This window comes from Pagrus major, chromosome 10 (assembly GCF_040436345.1).
Source record: "Pagrus major chromosome 10, Pma_NU_1.0".
Lineage (NCBI taxonomy): Eukaryota > Metazoa > Chordata > Actinopteri > Spariformes > Sparidae > Pagrus > Pagrus major.
The window spans coordinates 11,907,691-11,928,226 of NC_133224.1; the positions used below are offsets into that span (position 1 = coordinate 11,907,691).

A 20,536-nucleotide genomic window follows, 5' to 3' on the forward strand; every position below is an offset into this window, starting at 1 on the left:
TTGTCGCCTTTAAAGGGTCACTGTCCACCGTCAGGAAATAAAGATGGGCAGGGACGAGGAAAACGATGTAAGAGCTGCACAAAACGTCGCTCTTAAGGATGTTTTCACTTCTCAGTGGGTCACTGATTTGCAGATTTGCAGGCAGTGTCGTTAAATGACTGTGGCCTTTTTGGAATCTCACCAATGGCACGCCACAGCTGTGTTTAAAGTCTATATTTGAGTGGTAGTTAAAAGTGAATTTTCTCCAAGGCCATGACTAATTAAGTTGCTCTAATTAACTTGGGCCTGGCACCTTGATTATGACTGCTACTTCACAGTATAGAAGACCACCCTCTGCGTGGCCTGTGCAGTGATAATAACACCTCTCTTCTTCACAGTGCCACTGAGCCCATGCTGTGCCAGAATCAACAGTAACAACAATATTTAGATTTTAAATTAAAGAAATACAGACTTAAGAGACCCTAAAGAGAGTCTAAAACCATGTAAGTAACCCCTGGAGGAAGCAGTGTGTAAGTCCCGTAGAGAACGAACAACATAGTGACCCTTACCACTAGAAGGCCTAAACTGTAACTAGACTAAGATACAGCCATGCTAGTGGGCCTGTTAGCACACTAGCGACTGCAGCCTTCTTAGGAAGCAGGGTGAGGGCCATGGGGTTGGACTTAAAGTCAAACTAGTAGACAAAGGGAAGAGGAAGAGTCTTTTTCCGCTATTGCTTCTTAGATGACCTGACCGCTCTGAATTTCAAACTGATCGCTCACAGCAAGAGCGCATTTTCATGTGCCCATTCACCTCAAGTGTATCAATATTATGGCAAAGGTTATGGAGCCCTGGTTGCAATTACTTTCAATCTAGCAAGAAGAGTTGATGACATATATATGGACTTCATGAGCCAGACAAATTTTACTGCATATCCAATATTAAAAGAAGTTATTACTATGAATTTTTCATGGTTACAGTAGATTTTAAACTGTTTCTTGAGGATGGAGTTACTGGCATGAGAGATGGTAGTTTTACTCCATGTGAAAGGCTTGTGTGTAGTTAATTGATGAGTAAACTCTCTGTAGTTGTGTGTTTTGTGGATATTTGGCAGAAAGACGCAGGGTCATACTCTGTGAGTTATGGGTTTTGTGCTCCAGGAATTCTGATATTCCAACCCAGTCGTTTTTCCCTAACCTGTGATGACGCCATGATGAATCCTTCGTCCTGGCCCTACTTCTGCTTAGCCTCCACGTTGTAGCTTCCAAAGTCAAGAGGAAATGAAAAGGGAAATTCATTTTATTCCCTTCGCCTCTTTTTTTTTTTTAACGTCTAGTTTATATATTACTCGCCCCACTGATCCAGATCTTTGCTACCTGTCTCTCAACTCTCAGCCTTTTGAAAGTCGCTTGTTTGGGTTCAAGCCCCATGACCTGCTGTTTGGCTTGGCAGAGCGGACTGTCTGGATTCGTCACAGAGTCTAATGTTCTTGCCATGCCACACACTTCACATCCACTCCCTCCCTGGAATAATATTCTGAAAATCCTAAAGCCCTCGTTCAGCCGTGAGTCCAAACTATGCAATGTTGCCTCCAATCATGATTCCAGATTAGCTAAGGGCTGATGACACTGGAATTCCTCCTAAGTTCCCAAACTCAAAGGGAATATCCTTTGATTAGTTTCCACTGGAGTCTTGGGTAATTGGTCTATCATAGTCGCCATCGATGGTTTATCATCGCTCGGCATCAAAGCACAAAAGGATCCTAATTTTCAGTAAGTGGTTAGCACCATAATTTGTGCAGACACTGCAGACTGTCATGCAGAGAGTCGTGACTCCGACTGCTCCAATCTGTTCAGCAGACACGTCTCAGAGGGCCTTAGACCGTGTCTGCTTTACTGCTGTGTGTGCAGTGCTGTGGCTTTATAAGGCTTTTTAAAGACTGATCAAGACAAATGAGACTTTGTATATTATTTTTGAGCATTTTCACTACCTATAGACTTTTTCTTTTTTGTTTCACATTCCTCTTACAAGTCGTTGATGCTAGTTTAAAATGAAATCGTCTACACAGAGGTATGATTTCCACTGGGAACGGGGGACATGTCCCGTCACTCCTCAAGATCCCAGCAGAACTTTGTGCTCAGCGATATTCAGAAAATGTTTGAATGATAAACGAAGATGGTGGCCATGTTGAACATCACTGGTTAGCATTGTCATTGTGGGCAGGTTAGCATGGTAACATTGATTATAACAACTTCACAGAGCCACACCATTCTTTGGTGAAGTTTTAATAGCCATTATAATTGTATCATGATTTGTTATTTGCTAGGTTGATTTAAAGGTGCAATGTGTAAAAAATGGCCACCTGTTAAATTCACACAAATAGGGGGCAGCATACCACCAGGGTAACCACTAACTGCTGCTAACTGTAGCTACTGACTATAGCTGCTATTAAGATCAGTTAGCCGTGCAGCTGTCGATTGTACTAGCTGACTCTGCCTACCTCTGTTGGACCTCTTGCAGCACAAAGTGGCTCGGGGTTAGCTGGTTAGCATGCTAACTTCAACAGATATCTCAGCAAGACAATACATTTGATATAATGTCAAAACTGTTATTTCTTCACATTCTGTTGATAAGTTTTTGTTAATTTTTGAATGCTTTAAAATACAATTTTTACATATTGCACCTTTAAGAGGAGCCAGCGCATATGTATACATTTGCTTCATTGTGTCTGATCCTTGTATATATGCACAGTCACATTGTGTGAATTAGTCCGTTAAAATGATAAGAGTCAGTGGTCGACATACCAGCTGCCTCGAAGATAAAGATGATTAGTCTGCATTGTGGTTTGTTTGATCTTCCAGCCCCCACAGTTCACCCACATGTTAATGTTGTCTTCTGCAGGACCTGCGAAGGGCAGAATATCAAATATCGCACATGCAGTAATGTGGTAAGTTCAGCACACTCATCTTTATGTAATGGATGTCAGTGGAGCTTTCAAGTGGTTTGTGTTGAAATAAACTGAAAGAGAAAAGTGTGATTGAGAACTCAGTGTGGTGGAACTGTGAAAATATTACCAAGGGTTTGAGTGAAAGTGAGTTCATTTTGATTTTGACATTCAGCGATTGCAGTCTCAACAATCCAATCCACCAAAATGTGTGGGAACACTCCTCTTTCCACAACAGAGTGATACTGTGTGCTTTGCACTAATCATAAGAATATTGTTGTTACCCTCAGGATTGCCCTCCAGATGCTGGTGATTTTCGTGCCCAGCAGTGTTCAGCTCATGCAGACGTGCGCTACCAGGGTCAGTATCATGAGTGGCTGCCTGTGTACAACGACCCGGACAACCCCTGCGCTCTCAAGTGCAAAGCCAAGGGCTCGGGCCTCGTGATGGAGCTGGCCCCCAAGGTGCTGGATGGGACACGCTGTTACACTGAGTCCTTGGACATGTGTATCAGTGGAGTCTGCCAGGTAATAGAAATAATCACAAGAATTTTTATGTTTGGACACTTACACCATTTTGGGGTCCCGAGACAGAATAGTGAGAAAATCAAAAAATGTGATTTTGATCCTTTTTTTATTAAGAGAATCTGAAAAATGTATCAGAGTACAGTCTCATAAGAGTGTGTTGTGAACAGTCACAGACTTGGATTTAATCGAATCAGTGGTTTTGTCTTGCCAACAGAAATTGCGAAACAACATTTTTGTTGTTCATCTTTCTCTGTGTTTTCTCTACAGATTGTGGGTTGCGATCATGAGTTGGGGAGCACAGCAAAGGAGGACAACTGCGGTGTCTGCAATGGAGATGGCTCTTCCTGCAGACTGGTGCGAGGACACTACAAATCCCAGCATGCTTCAGGAAAAAGTAAAGAATCTTTGCTCCTTTTTAAATTGAATATGATGTCTTTTAAACTCATGAATCTTGAGAAGCTTTGTCAAATTTGAAAAAATAACCCCTGATAATGCCATGTTGTTGCCATTTTTTGCCAAACTGTTGTTGGTTGATGGTTGTTGGTTTTTGGAGTTGTTGTTCCAACTTTAGGAGGCGTTCACATGAATTTTTGTAGCTGTGACCTAATTTTTCCGACATCACATGAATACACTATGATAAACGATGTGCAGTTGCATTATGGGAAGTGTAGGATCCAGTGATTTTGGGTCAAGCTACCCATAATTGACTGATTAAAAGCCAGGATATCTCGGCACCTGCTGCTTCGAATTAGCCGTTTTTGTCTCTCGCAAGTCCTCTATGGAAGTGCAATACTAAAATCACTGTAGGGCCCCCTAACAATAGATAACGTTTTAGCTTTTAAGGTAATGTGATTTATTTGTCCAAATTGAATTACAGTATTATTTTAAAAGGTTATCAGTTAGAATCACCATACGATGTTTTAATGACTTGATAAGTGTTCTGAGCACATTAAAAAGACATACGGCTCACCTTCTCGTGAAGGAATTTCCATATGTTAGGTCTCATAAGTCCATAGTCGTAAATGTGTTGATATACAGTACATCTCCCTCTCTGCTCACCCATGAGGGGAAGTTACACTGAGGTCATGCTCGGGGTCACGGGCTTCTGTGTGTGCAGAGGTTCCTCTTCCCCTCCTCACACCATCATATCTCAGTCACAGTGGATGGCTGTATTGAGCAGCCGGCGTAATAAGGTGTGCTTTCTCCCAGAAAACAGAGGTCACATTCTGTTCCTCCAGCATCTAACGTTCACTGAAATACTAAATGAATGAAACAGTCACAGACCGCGAAGTATCCTTCAGGGCTGGTATGGCATTACACTGTGTTACTACATGCACTGTTGTGCTGAATCTCCTTCCTCCCCTGGGTCGAACACTTCAGTCTAATTGCTGTTTGGGTCAAATCGGTCTCTGTTCTGATTTTATTTATATTGCCAGTTGTAATTATTTGGATTTTACTGCTATTTCAGATACTTCATGCTGCTATTTTCTCCCTCTGTCTGTTTGTCTCACTCAAGCTGAGGACACGGTTGTCGTCATCCCCTACAAGAGTCGCCATGTGCGTCTGGTCCTGAAAGGCCCGGATCACTTGTGTAAGTCCTGGTAGGTCCAGGGTGCCCTTCCATCCAAAACAGTTGAACATGATATTTGTATTTGGCGGTGGTTTTTATTGCCAAACTAGCGCACATTAAACACAAAGTATTCTGCATGTGCTCTGTGAGTTTTACTGCAGGTCATTTTGATGATGTGTGATGCATAAGAATATTACTTTTCATTAAATATGTTATTCCTGCTTGACCTATCTAATACACATCTTAACCAAATGATTAACCTTTTATTTCCTTTTCCGAAATATATTACATTTTGGGCTCTCTCGCAAAGACCGGTTTTAAAAGTAGCTCGGAGAAGAATAACCAGACGAGGTATTTATCTCTCCTCTTTGCTCTGGCTCTGAGAAGACCGAAGGCTTCCAGCAAATATCACTAATGTCAAAGTACTGGCATCAAACTCCCAACTGGATCAAATCAATAACAAATGTTCCATCTCTCTACCTTTCCTTTGCTCCACGGTTAGTTTACAGATTGCTTCCTGAGTCAGGCCAAAAGCACGTCTTTTTCTGAATGGACAGATTTTTTCATTAAATATTTCCCTTGTCCTTTTTGGCCGAGGGCACTTAAATTGTAACCATCTGTCTGCAGACGATGACTGCTGCTGGGTACTGGCTTATTCCTGTGTTTCCGTGTTGTTTTTGTTTAAATATCTGAATCTGACAAGGCCTTGTTAGGCCAGGGTTGAATTAAGGGTACTGCAGTGCTAGCCTGTGAGCAGACCTACATTAGCCTCCTGGTAGTGCTAAAGTGAGTCTGGGTGAAGGTCATCCTTGAGGAACTAAAGTCTCACTGTTTGAATCTGTTGTCTTGTCTGATTTGTCCATTTTGCTCTAGCTTTTCTGCTTTGTTTTTTTTGCTTTAGATGTGGAGAGTAAGACTCTACAAGGGGTAAAAGGTGAGCTGGACTTGGATAAATCAGGGCAGCACCACCTGGAGAACACCACCTTGGACTTCCAGAAACTTTCAGATAAGGAGGTCCTGAGAATCACTGGCCCACTCGGAGCTGACTTCACAGTCAAAGTAAGAGAACAAATATGTCAGTTTGAGTGACCTGAAGCTGCACTCATCAATACTGTTATATTAAAGGTGCAATATGGAAGAATTTCAGTTGAAAACATCAAAATATTAACGAAAATTGTCAACAGAATGTGAAGAAATGACAGTTTGACGTTAAGACATCTATGTATTGTGTTTAAAATACCTACTAAATGTAGCATGCTAACCAGCTGGCTATGGCCCGTCCCTCAAAGTGACAAACCGACAGAGAATTCCCACCAAAATCTTTGGTTTCCCTTAGCTCTTTGCAGCTTTCCAAGTTTGCTTCTTTCGGCTCATTGTTTTGGTTTTGCAGCCCGCAACTAGCTGGTGAAAAAAGTGGAGTATTCAGCTGCTTAAGAACCAGATATTTTCCTCCGGAGTTGGTGGAGACCAAAAGCAGAGCAAAAAGTAGAGTGAATATTACATTTTTTGGATGGCCATGAACGTGAAAAATGAATGCTAATCAGGCTTTGTAATTGCTGGATGTGTAAGGAAGCAACTGTTTGCTAACACGTTCAGAAGATCAACTTTACATGGCTGATGATACTACTGTTTGTCAGTGACGTGAAAACAGCTCGTTCTAAGTACTGCACTTAGAAAACATCTAAGTGCAGTACTGGCCAGTTTAGACGCAGAAAAGGCCTTTGATAGGGTCTGCTGGCCCTTTCTGTATTGCGTGCTAGAGAGGCTGGGCTTTAATGGTCAATTTGTCGGGTGCATACAGGCTCTTTACAGGGACCCAACTGCTAGAATAAAAATCAATGGCCACCTGACAGGCAGTTTTAAGCTATACAGAGGTACCCGCCAGGGCTGCTGTCTTAGCCCCGCACTCTTTGCGATATTTATAGAGCCCCTAGCACAGAGTATAAGACAAAATAAAGAGTTGAGAGGAATCAACATAGCAAATGAGGACCATGTAATAGGACTCTTTGCGGATGACATTATTATCTATCTTCAAAATCCTAACTCAACACTCCCTAAACTCATGGGGACTCTGGATGAGTATGGTCAAAAGTCTGGTTATAAATTGAACATAGCTAAGACACAAATTCTCTCTTTTAATTACACACCAAGTAAAGATATTAGGCTGAAATATAAAGTGAAGTGGGAAGCAACATCAATAAAATACTTGGGTGTGTTAATTAGTCAGAAACTTGATAATATATACGAAATAAACTACAAAATAATAAATGACAAGATACAAGAAGACATTAAAAAATGGTCCACACTAGGGTTAGACTTTAGTTCAAGGATCGAGGCAGTGAAAATGAACCTGTTGCCAAGGTTACTGTACCTCTTTATATCTTTACCTGTCAGAATCCCAGACTCACAGTTTTTAATGTGGGACAAACAGTTATCAAGGTTTATCTGGGCTGGAGCAAGACCAAGGGTAAGATTTAAAACACTTCAAATTGACAAAGAACATGGCGGCCTTGCAGTACCAAACCTAAAGGAATACTATTATGCTGCCCAGATGAGATATTTTGTCTATTGGTGCTCTCCCGAGTACCAAGCTAGGTGGAAGCACATTGAACTGAACTTGGTTGATTCTCCACCGCAAACCAGATTAGGTGGAAAACAACACACAGACCACAAGGGAGGAAATCTAATCTTGGAGAATGCTTTTAAAAACTGGTATGAGATAGTTAAAAAGTATAAACTAGAAGGAGACAGTAAACTTTTAATTTGGCCTTCACAAACATCTCTGTTTAGTCCCGCTGTAACTGACATCACATTTGCAAGGTGGAGAGATAAGGGGATTACAGCGATGTGTACACTCCTAGAGGGAAAAACTTTCAAAACTTTTGAAAAACTCAAAAGAGAATTTGGTTTAGAAAATGGTGACCTGTTTAGATATTTACAGCTAAGACATTTCTATGAGACAGTAATCAAAAGAGGAGTTTCTACAGAAGAAAACAAAGTGATTGAAGTATTCACTAATGCATATAAATGTACGCCTGTTAAGATTGTTTCTAAGCTATATAGAGGTCTACAGAAACAAAATGGAAGGAACTCACTATATGTGAAATCTAAATGGGAACGAGAATTGAACATTAAACTGTCTGACACTGATTGGCATTCTATGTGCAGAACTCAACAAACCTCCACCAGCTCTAAAAGATGGAGGGAGTTTGGATGGAAAAATTTAATTCGCTTTTTCATCACACCACACATCAAAAATAAACAAATAGGTGAACAGCAGCAATGTTGGAGGAAATGTGGGCAGTTGAGTGCCGATCACACACATGTTTTTTGGTCTTGTGTAAAACTGCAGGGGTTCTGGGACAGAGTGGTTCAGATTCTGGAAAAGATTTTTTCTTACAGGATACCCAGAGACCCCCGAACTCTGTATCTGGGTTTGTCTCCAGAAGATACTATTCAAAAGAAGGACCTGTATCTTTTCAAAATATTGATCTTGGCATGTAAGAAGGCCATAACAAGAAACTGGTTGAAAAGTGACCCTCCAAGTCCAGGGCAGTGGCTGGATATTGTTGAGGAGATTTACTTGATGGAAAGACTGACTTACTGTCTCAGAATGAAAGCAGGGACCTTGGACCAAAGGTGGCAGAAATGGTTTGTGTATACGAAAAAAGAAGAATCTAATATGCAGCAGATGTAATGGACAGCGATGAAAGCTGCAACCAGAGGGGTGTGCCCCACATCCACTTGTTACTTTTTTACTTTACTCTGTTTTTTTTTGTTTGTTTTTTTTTTTTTTTTTTTTTTTTTTTTTTTTTTCTTTTTCTTTTCTTCATCTTCTATCATTTTGGTGAATTGCATTGTTGTGCAATGACTCTTGTTTATGTAAAACAAAAAAGCAAAATAAATAAAGAGTATAAAAAAAAAAAAAAAAAAAAAAAAAAAAAAGAAAACAGCTCGTTCTAAGGCCCCCACTTGGTCAGTTGGACATTTTTGTTGAGAAAAGTAGTTGCAATACCTCCTTAACTTCGATCGTCTGAACAGCAGATGTCATCGGGGCATTTTTGCTGTCTTTTCCGCAGCTCAACTCAAAACTATAGTTTTTTACAATGCAGAGCTCTGTCAATAGTGCAACCAGCCAATCTTAGCTCAGATAAGGATTTTATTTATACAAACTCCTGGTGAACTTCCAGTGTCATGGAGAGTTCAAAGCAGATTTGATTTTGTTTGCTTAGATTTCAAGATATCGGAGTATGTGTGAGCCACTTAAATATGAAATCCGAACTACTTTTTTATCTATTCGTTCTCTCTGAGGGGCGACATGTTGTCGAACCAGTGTGTCGTGGAGTGATAACAATAGTAGCACTTGCATTTGTCGTGCCAAATCCATTGATTGGTTTTATCTGTGATGTCTTTGGCTGCCGCACTTAAAGGTCACATATTGTAAAAAAGTGAGATTTCCATGTCCTTTTTGATTTTATCTAGGTGCCATATAAATACTGTGAAAGTATCAAAAAGCTCAATCCATGGAGAAAAGCACACAGCCCATATTAAACGACTTTTAAACGAGCAGTTCTGCAATGCCGTGACACAATTGCTACAACATCTTGTTCTGATTTTTTACATCGACAAACACACACACACACACACACACACACACGCATACGCCACGCTCACACATTCTCAGAAATAGGGCCAGTGAGTGGACATTAAAAATTCTGCAGGCCACGGACCGGGAAACGCCTGTGAAAACTTCCCCCCTCGTAAACACAAGTTAGGATCTGACAATAAATAGAAATTCGGGAGACAGAAATCTGAGAAGCTATAAATGCATAATTTTCTAATCTGTTACAAGGCAGACGGCCAATTCATATCGCAGTGCTGGAAAAGGTTTGGACACATGGAAAATCATATTAAAAAGTTGCCAGACAGTCTTTCCACTGTAAACACATGAATGTGAATGAGTGGCAGTGGAGTTTGATTTATACGTGTTGTAGGCATAATCTGGCTTTGGGCTGTTCTTCAATAGGGTTGAGGTGTGAGGTTAGAAGAAAAATGTTTGCTGATATGAAATGTATATATATGTTTTACTAGAAGCTGTTTGAATCTGCAAAAGCTGAAATTTCAGGTCACTCACAGTCAAATTCCTCCAATGTCTCTATGTAAAAATGTTCAAATAGCTAGATTCCACTATCTTTCAGTCATTTGTTGGCACTGTTAGTGAACAAAATGGCTACTATAATCTGAGTTGCCTTTCCCTCCAGTCTCACATCTTGACTCATTAGTTGTTTCACCCGCTTTCACCAGCTTCAATGCTAAGCTAAGCTAACCGGCTGCTGGCTGTAGCTTCATTTAACAACAAACTGGTTGCAGTCATCATCCAATGAAAGCCTTGCCGTGGCGTATGTTCTTCAAAAATAGCAAACAGATTTAGTTGTCGCACTTTAAACACTGTTTCTGTTTCTGTAGGTGCAGTTTGCCAGTGGAGCAGACAGTGTGGTCCAGTACATCTACTACCAGCCCATCATCCACCGCTGGAGAGAGACCGACTTCTTCCCTTGCTCCGTCACATGTGGTGGAGGTAAGCAGGGAGTTGCACGCTGCCACTAAGTACTTTACAGTAGCCAGCAATATTGCCAGCCACGCGATTGAAATCTGTGATATTAACTTTTTTTTTTGTTTGTCTGTAGGGTACCAGCTAACCTCAGCGGAGTGTTTTGACCTCCGGAGCAGCCGTGTGGTTGTGGATCAGTATTGTCATTATTACCCAGAGAACATCAAACCTAAACCAAAACTCCAGGAGTGCAACATGGAGCCCTGTCTGGCCAGGTAAGATACCAGACCTCTTACACTAAGCAAAACACAGTTATAACTACAGACATCCATGTTCATGATCGCAATTTGTGTAATCCTAATTTCTTAACTGATTCTGTCGTTTAGTGACGGCTACAAGCAAATTATGCCATACGACCTCTACCACCCCCTGCCTCGGTATGTACCCCCCACTGTGACAAGAAGCACAACACATGTTCTGACATTTACCAAATCTCCGTCCATGACTTTATGAGCAACCTTTTATAATGTCAGATGGGAGAGCAGTCCCTGGACCGCCTGCTCCACCTCCTGCGGCGGAGGCATCCAGAGTCGCTCAGTATCCTGTGTGGAGGAGGACATGCAGGGTGTCATCACCCCCACTGAGGAATGGAAGTGTCTCTACTCCCCCAAGACGGCTATCCTGCAGCCCTGCAACACCTTCGACTGCCCCATCTGGCTGGCACAGGAGTGGTCGCCCGTAGGTGACCTTTTTATTCTGTTTTAGAGCATTTTTTTAATCGTCCTCACTTGTTTATTATTTCTATACAGTATAAAGACAGGATAAGGCCCAGGAAATTAAGTTTAAATACCACACTGAGCCTTAATTGATTAAAGTTTTTCTTTCGTGAGACGCTGTAAAGCATCATAAAATTCGAAAAGTTGAGAAAGTTCAGCTGAAAATGCCTAGGAACCAAATATAAAAATAGCTTTCTCTTTGTGTGCTGTGGCTGTTGCAACCTGGGAAGTCAAATATGAGCAAATGGTTCATTCGTCTTTTCAGTCTGAATCACCACAGTAGGTTTTAATTAGCCAATGGCAGAAAAATAAGCATGATTAATTGTCTCAGGGAGAAACAAAAATATACTCGGCAGACAGTCTGAACTGGGATTTCATCTCTTCAGGCATTTTCACCATGATGGGAATAGTTGCAACCACTTAAAGGGTAACTCCACCAATTTTACACACTAGAGTGTCTTTTCCATGTTACCTACATTACCCACAATGCAATTTAGCCACTTAATGACATCACTGGAGGCGATTTATCAGATTACATGTAGCTTCCTCTGGAGCCACAAAAGACTTTATACTAGTTTTTGTCACATATGAATTGGTACTCCGCAAGAGCTGTAAACGGTACAATGAGTAAAATTGGTGGAGTTGCCCTTTAAGTGGAAAATTCCTTAAGAGATGATAATATCCCTTGCTGTGTTATTCAGAGTAGCACTGCTGAGCTCATATGGACTTCTTGGAGCACAATGTGGCTTTAAGGGAGACATTTTAATCAGAAGGGAAAGCTCTTCATTGACTAATTGTTGTATTGCCTAAAGAAACTAAATAAACAAACTGGCTTTGTTTACATAACTGAATAAAGTGAATAAACAAACTGACCTTAAAGGACAACACAGTTTCATACTGTTATACTTTGTTTATATGTGGCGGACCCTGCCACCTTTTCTAGCTTCAAACAGTGTTCTGGGTACCTTATTTTCCTCTGAGAACAGCTTGTTTATTCAGTTATGGAAAAAATGAATGTTTCTGAGTTTGTATTATTACCTCATTAATATTGTGAATTTGTTTGAATTTCTTCTCCAAAACTACATAATGCCCCTTTAAACTCTACCTTTGCCAAACACATCCAGATTATAAACATCTGGATCAAACACTCCTGTTTAGCCTACTTATTTGCCATAGTTGCTGTTACATCAACCAGAAAGGTCCCCTACAACTTCCTTCTGGGGATGTTTTAACCTCCCCAGTTATACAGGCACAAGCAGAGGCACAGGGAGTCAAATTTGTGGCCCCCTGAAAACCTGGGATGCTGTTTACCTAGCACATTCTTCCTTGTGAACTTGCCTTTAAATGCTTGTTTTGGCAGAAGAGACACAAAGTTCTCCCCTGCGCAGAGAGCTGCAGGGATTTTTGGAAGGTCTCTTTCTCTACTTCCCTTGAGTCCAGGGCTTTCTGAGGCTTTCTGTCAAACACAAGCAGAGATTCAACATGTTTGCCTGTCATTTTATCAGTAATTTATAGACTGTATCTCCTGTCACCATTAGTGCACGGTGACCTGTGGTCAGGGCCTGCGCTACAGGGTGGTGTTATGCATCGATCACAGAGGACTCCATGCTGGAGGCTGCAACCCCACCACCAAACCACACATCAAGGAGGAGTGCCTGGTGACTGTGCCCTGCTATAAGTCCATAGGTAGGTCACATGTCATGTTTTAAACCACCAAAGTTGTGCTTATTTCAAGAATAAAATAGCATTTCTCTTGTGATTTGTATTTTCTGGGTGTTTTTTTGTCCAGATACGCTCCCAGTTGAGGCAAAACCTGTGTGGCATAAGCAGGCCATAGAGCTGGAGGAGGAGATCGTCGTTACTGAGGAACCAACGTAAGTACCAGGCACCCCACAAAAAAGGATATCAGTGGGATCACAGTGATTTTAAAACATCTGTATTTGCTTCTTCCCTCTATTGAAAGCAGCAGGAGCTGCAATTCAAACTCTGAAGTATATGATTCTGCTTATTAACTGCTGCTCTGCACTACAACCATATACCTGCGATTTACTGCCAGAGGTGAATGTTCTGTTGAAACCATCACAGGTGTCGAGGTCATATACCACAAATGAGTTAGGTGGATGCAACTGCTAAGGCCATAAATGACTCTCAAGCTTCATGACCCAGGAAAAATCAGGGGAAATCTAATTCTTTAAATCCCTCTGCAGGGCTAAGGCAGCTAAAGTCAGATCCCAGATACACAGTTTCAACAAGAGTTTTCCCATCCCAGAGCTCTGGATTTACCCGGAGGTGGAATTGAAGTAGACGGGGCCCGGTGCCTCCATGAAACCAACATAGTATCATGTTTTTGCTCGTGTCCACAGCCATTCACAGAGCGCACGTCTCTTTGTACACCCAGGTGTGCCACATATTTGTCGGACATGGTCGCAGGACAGTTGTGTAAAGAAAAGAAAAGAAAAGAAGAACCCAACCTCCCCGAAGTTGGATGTTTAATGTTGTTTTGCTTCAGTGAAGGTGTGCATTGTCAGATCCAAGAAATTGATATGCTGTATGGGGTTGTTTAAGGTAAAGGGGTGGCTAGCTAAAGGTGAAAAAGTAAAAACATCTTTTTGGAAACCAGCATATTGTTCGGTCACTGGCCACCAGCATTACCTCAGCGAGCTTCAGATGTTCCAGATGTTCTTGTCCCACATATCAATTGACTAATAAAGGCTGTCCTCTGAAGATGGACAATGTTTGGACTCTACCCAGCGTCTTGCATGACTTGCATTAGCGACCATGTTAGCCAGTTCAAAACATCTGTTACTTTGACTTATCTTTGGAACGGGAGAGAGGGAGAGAAACACCAAAACATGTGATTTCGCTCTATTGCAAAAAGAAAAAAACATGTATTTCCTCCAAAAGCACATAAATATCTGTGTATAATATGCAGTCGTTCACATGCCAACAACAATATCTGCCTACCATATGGGGCCAGGTTACGGATGTGAGAGGAGAGAGAAGGAAATTCCTGCGTTAGACTTATTGCACCTCCATTGCCAGGCCTTATGCCTGCCCTGAGCCACCGCTGCGCAACTGCTTGAAAAATTAAACCCATATATGTTCCACAGCTTTTTTTTTTTTTTACCTCACCACCACCATGAGTCAATACGATGGAAATTTAATTGATATGATTAACATGGGGGTTTAACGGATATCACAAAAAATGTGTTGTTTCCGTTCCACGAATGAAATCAAGATTGTTTTTGAACCGACAGATGTGCTTTAACCGCGCATGAAGATAAACATTTCTGCGGGTTCACGTGTTGACTTTGTTGCCTGTGCTCCAAGGTCTAACTGCCGGTGATTCATTTGTTTGTCCAACACACAATGAGTCCCCGAGCACTCATAAAGAGCCAACTTTTCTGTAATTATGAGCTCTTTATTGAGGCATCTTATAAAACAGCAGGGCGCCCTTGTATTGTGGTGAGGCTGCTCCAACGAGGAAGAACGCTGCAGATTGGTGCAGGCGGCCATGTTAATAGATACCTCTGCTTATCAGTGATGATTCATGCTGTAGGAAACTACTTTAGTAGTTCCATAAACTGAGAGGGCACAATTTACTGGAACCATTAGGCTGAAATGAGCTGAATAAGCATTACGTACTGGGGTGCAGGAACAATCGGGAAGCATGGAAATGGTAATGATTTGTCAGGTTTCCTACGTTTGAACAACTTGCAACATAGAACACAGTAGTATGACATAATCCCAGCATTCAAGCTTTCAACCCCGAGCATGAAAATGACCGCCGCATGAATATTGTTAATGATGTCTTTTTCTTGTAATAAATTATCTTGTCATTTTGAGAAATGGGCCTTTGAGATAACGAGATAAATTAACCTGTTATCACGTGAAACTGGGCTTTGTTATCTCTAACAACACAATTTAAAATAAATAAATAAATTGCCAACAGGTCCGTTCTTGGCTTCTGTACTTTTTTGCTAAGCGTCTGCACCACCATTCATAACACTTGTGACATTTGGCTCTTTTTCTGACTGTCTGCAGTAGTTTTAGTATGTTTATGATTCAGTTTTGTTCAGCATAATGCAAAACTAAATCTAAACGAGCGCTGTTTATAACCACCTGTCACCTGACTAATGTGGTGTTTTGAAAATCCCTTTTAAGTGTATCCGCTAAATGAAACAGTGATGAGCTCAACCCCAGACAGGACAGCTGCTGAATGGTGTAAACATTTGGGCGACCTCCAAGCGCTTTGTAGTCATCATCAGGTACATAACTGGGTATAATGAGAACAGTATGCCACCCTTGTGCCAGGAGAAAGTTGCAAGATTTGAGGAACTGCCTGTAAAGGTGCACCATGTAGTTTTGGACCAGAAGAGAAAGATCTTCATTGGCTGTTTTTTTTTTTTTTTTTTTTGGGGGGGGGGGGCGGGTTATGCCTAACTATGCCTAGTTGTATTACTTCTTCTACACTCTCCCAAAGCCATTGAGGGGGTGACAGTTGAGTCTCTGGGCCTGAACCGTCACCACACCTTGACAGGCCGTCAAGCATTCATGATCTAAAAGTATTTCCTTCTCTGATCCATCCTTTAAGATGAGGAAGGATGTGCATGAAAACTGTTTATCCAAGAGTGGCCGATCCTAATGCTTCACAGCTGTTATATGAAATCAGTAAGACTGGATTTCATCAATACTTGAACTGTAAATGACTAAAATCTGGATACAAGGGTATTGCACAAAAACCTTTGATTTGTTATCAAAATATTTTGCATAGGTATGTAAATTGTGCTAAATGGACAGCATATTTGTTTATATTTTTATGTGTGTGATTCATCATCCTGCTGGCTCTCGTCTCCAGCTTCATCCCTGGTCCCTGGCAGACCTGCAGCAGGACATGTGGCGCCGGGATCCAGCAACGAACCGTCAAGTGCCAGGTGTTGCTGTCCTTCTCCCAGACCGTTGCTGACCTACCCGATGACGAGTGTGAGGGGGTCAAACCTGCAACAAGTCAGCCCTGCTATCGTACTCCCTGCTCTGGTGTTTCAGGCAAAGATAAAGAAAGCGAAAAGGAGGAGGAGGAGGAGGAAGAGACACCCGAAAGAGAGGAACTGCACGACTGGGAGTATGAGGGCTTTACGGAGTGTTCAGAGAGCTGTGGTGGAGGTATGGATCCTTATTTACCTCTTTAATTCTGAAGAGATACTTTGCATTCCTGTCCTTTCCTTATGTAAGTCCGCAGCTATGCTAACAGCTCTCTCAGGCTGTACTGAGGCACACAGGTGCTGTGAGCTAAATGCTAACATGCTAACAACACTATTATGCTGATGTTAAGCAGGTATGTTTAACATCTTCACCTCCTTATTTTTGCACGTTAGCATGCCAACATTTGCTAATTGCACTAAACGCAAAGTACGGCTGAGGCTGATGGGAAATTTTTGACCTACCAATGGCAGTAGACAAAAAGTGAAGGCATTACTTGATATTTATTTGGGGACAGTGACATGGCTGGCTAGCTAGCTAGGCTTGGTAAACATACCATCAAATTATATTTACTGTTTGGCAACCATACCAGTGTTATTGACTTGAATCTTGCTAGCATAATGTTAGCTTTCTGGCTAATTTACTGGAACCTCATGGGATTGTCTTGTTCCATGTGTTGCCAGGGAGTTATTGCTTGTGAAAAACTTTATATTTTGATCGCAAAAAAGCATAAAAATATAAATTAATGGTCTTAATTTTTTCTTTGGCAAGTGACCATGGTATAAGTGGGTTGATGCTCTTGGAGGCGTCCATAATCAGAAATTAAAGGACTCCACAGACGCAGATAATGGACATCTCATCAGGAATTATCCCTTACATAAATATTTGTACCAAATTTTGTGGCAATCCATCTAAAGAATTTAAAAGATTAAAAGACATTTCACTCACAAAACCTCAGGTGGCAGAAAGTCATGTGATCTCCAAAGTCAGCAGGATGGGGACCATGAATGTATATACAAAATTTCATGGTAATCCATCCAATTTTTGTGGTGGTGGACCAAAATTGCCATACCCATTAATCTAGAAATATTAAAAATAAAATTATATTCCTTGGTTTGAATGCTCTGTAAACGGGCTAACCCCAGTCCGCCAGCATCACTGAATTTGTCCCAGTTTCTGTCTTGAAATGAAACATCACAGCACTAACCGGTGACCTTATGTCAGTGGATGACTAAAGCCATGCCAGTATGGGCCTTGAAGTAGAAGTAAGTTATATGATATTATATGATAATGGATGAATGTTTAACCCTTAAGGTCAGACACCACTGACGCTCGGCAGCAGTGAATGCCGTGCCAGACAGAGACAGCTTTCCTAAACATCCTGCCAACATTCGTCAAGGCCCACTTTAATCTTCCCACCTCCACATCCAAGCCCGTATGCCTCAATTGTGAGTCTGTGCGTTAATGTGTAACTTAATTTCTGCACATGGGCGTAGGCTTTTGTCAATGTCTGTGTGCGCGTCCACCCAAACCCAACAAACTCCCATTCGGGGATGATTACAGACCGGTATCAGATGTCACATACACACCCTGAGGGCTGCGCTCCTGTGGACCATCACACCGCTATGGCGTTTGAAGTGCCTGCCTCACTGTTATTGTCCCCAACATTAGAAGCAGACTCTGAGATTTATGTTACGTTGCTTTTAACATGACCTGACATCACACCCTCTAAGTTTATCCACAGTTCAGGCCTGAACTTAAACAGGGAGCCGCACCGTTTTGATGCTCACCGTGCCTCATTAGATACAACCACTGCTTGCTTCCATTGAGGGGCCAAATATCTGGGCTGCTTCATCGCTATATCTGCTTGCTATATTCTATGCTCCATATGTATGTGAGGGTAAGAGATGCTTACGTATAGTGTGTTTGCATTTTTGCCTTCACTCTTAGAAGATATGGGACACAGGGTTTTTTTGAACCCTGCACAAATACCTCACGGTTTTTGGGCGTCAATTGTGCTGTCTAATCCCAGGTGTGCAGGAGGCGGTAGTCATCTGCCTCAACAAGCAGACCAGGGAGGCAGCAGACCAGAGCCTGTGTGTGAGCTCCCGACGGCCCCCGCAACTCCTCCAGGACTGCAAAACGCAGCCCTGCCCACCAAGGTACGGTAAATCCCACAAATCAGACCCTACATCATTATCTTTTAGACATTGTTTAAAATAGTTTGTGCATAGGATTGATTAATGGATGTTGTTAAAAAAAATTTTGGAGAGAATGTGTTTTTGGAAAAAGGGTTTGGCTGTTAATTAAAAACAGGACTGAAATCTGGCTGTGGTCATTATTAGTTTGCCAAGACTGTAACAAAGCAAAATATGCGATATATAGAGCCGGGACATTCACATACCGTTTCCCAGAGCCATGATGCATCTATGTGTTCTACACCTGGAGCTGCTTAACTTTCAGACTATCAATAAAACCCACATGACACCAGTTTAATCAATTAATCTCTTCTAATCACTGGTTGTGTACAAAAGAGATTCAAATCCCTCTAATCCACTACGTTACCCCTCTCAGTTTAAACCGCTTGGGCCAATTAAATCACCATTTAGGCCACTTGAGTCCAAGTGATACTGAAGCAGAATGACAGAGACGGATGGTTGTATCACTGAGAGCAGGAAATGAAGCCAGTGGGATAGCATGTGGAACCTGGTCAGAATCAGACACAATGGGGATCAGATGTCAGTGGTAGCTTTACCTGTTAGGCTCAGATGTGAAATTGTCCTCAGAAGATCTTTTCAAGATTATTTTTCAGTGGTTCTGTCAGCACTGAAATGTAGAAGGCCTCTGCTGCTGTAGTTTGGGCTTTAAATACTGCTAGGCAGGGCTCGAGACTAAAGACCATGAATGTGCTCAACAAATGAAGTGATGGTCTACCCGTCAGAGGTTGGTTAAAGGAACCCTTGGAGGAAAAGTCAGGATTTATCTTCTGGAAACAATGAAATATCAGGGATATCATGTCCATTTTGGGCTAGTCAAAAGGGCCAAAAGATGACTAAAATTGTTGTAACCACCCTCTGGGATGACATATATCCATGCTGAAGTTAAAATTACTGAAATGAAACTACGAAGTAGATTAACTTTTTCAGTTTTTCCAACAACCATCCATTGGGCTTCAATCTTGAATACAGTGGATGAACATCATCAGAATTTCAAATGTGAAATTGCAAATACTAACTGTTTTCTGAGGAGAGGGCAGACAAAATTCATCAAACTGAAATACCTGAATGGTTAAACAGCGTAACGACATGTTGTTCCATATAACTGAGCCATGGCTAAACGGTGAGTTGATTTTGCGGTGGGCCACACGTTTCAAGTTAACACCGTGCGCAGTGTCGGTGTTCCACCACTCACACTCTTGTCAGAAAACCCAGAGGCCTGCAGCCTGCCCTTGCCTGTTTTTCCAGGCCTTGAGTCTTGTTTTCAGGCACAACAAACGCTGTATTGGACTTGTTTCCTTTGGCCCTTTACTCCCTCCCTGAGGCCTCCTCACCCTCCCGTATTAAGCTACACTCTTTGGATACAGTTCCCTCTGAAGGGAAACAGCCATAGGATTTGGCTTGTGAGCATAGTACCGATCCGAAACAAGCTTCATTCCCAATTCTCCTCAGTCCCTCGACCCTTGAGTAAATATGAATAGTTTTGAAATATCACCTAATCTGTCAAGCAAGAAGTAAAGTTGCTGCCATGTTGGTCAAGGCCAAAGCTTTTAGATGTGTTTAAAGGCATTGCTTCTACACAGACACATACTGCGTCACTTTCAAGATTGGATTAAAAATACTAAGCAAACTTGGATGCTGGATTAATCACCCTGTATGAAATTTTGTTGGATAACAAAATTAATATTGGTCCACGGAGGTCATTGGGAAAATTCGAGTGCAGAAGTAATGCCACAGGGATTTCTCAGATATCAATAAATTCAGTGGGAGATTTAATGTTTCTCTGCCAGGATCCGGCCCCATGAATCACTCTTTTCGTTTTCACTTGTATTCACTTTCATGAATTTACACATTCATAAGACTGTCCTCTCATGGGATCAGGTAAAAACATCAAGCTCTCTGACTGAACTCCGGACTGCAGTCCTTTATAGATTGGATAATGGGATACGTATATATGTATAGAAAAGACAAATGTTAAGAGTTGAAAAATCAT

The 20,536-nt window shown here is 41.6% G+C and overlaps 1 protein-coding gene across 1 annotated transcript in view; it reads left to right on the forward strand.

The window, feature by feature from the left end:
- LOC141003158 (ADAMTS-like protein 1) overlaps window positions 1-13,225 on the forward strand; it is an 80,353-nt gene extending 67,128 nt beyond the window's left edge. The window contains exons 4-14 of the mRNA XM_073474438.1: window positions 2,881-2,926; window positions 3,214-3,450; window positions 3,718-3,844; window positions 4,967-5,041; window positions 5,922-6,079; window positions 10,487-10,598; window positions 10,708-10,846; window positions 10,958-11,008; window positions 11,105-11,309; window positions 12,886-13,033; window positions 13,137-13,225. Coding sequence (XP_073330539.1) covers window positions 2,881-2,926; window positions 3,214-3,450; window positions 3,718-3,844; window positions 4,967-5,041; window positions 5,922-6,079; window positions 10,487-10,598; window positions 10,708-10,846; window positions 10,958-11,008; window positions 11,105-11,309; window positions 12,886-13,033; window positions 13,137-13,225 — 1,387 coding nt within the window. The remainder of the gene's footprint in view (window positions 1-2,880; window positions 2,927-3,213; window positions 3,451-3,717; window positions 3,845-4,966; window positions 5,042-5,921; window positions 6,080-10,486; window positions 10,599-10,707; window positions 10,847-10,957; window positions 11,009-11,104; window positions 11,310-12,885; window positions 13,034-13,136) is intronic.
- The last annotated feature ends 7,311 nt before the right edge of the window (window positions 13,226-20,536 follow it).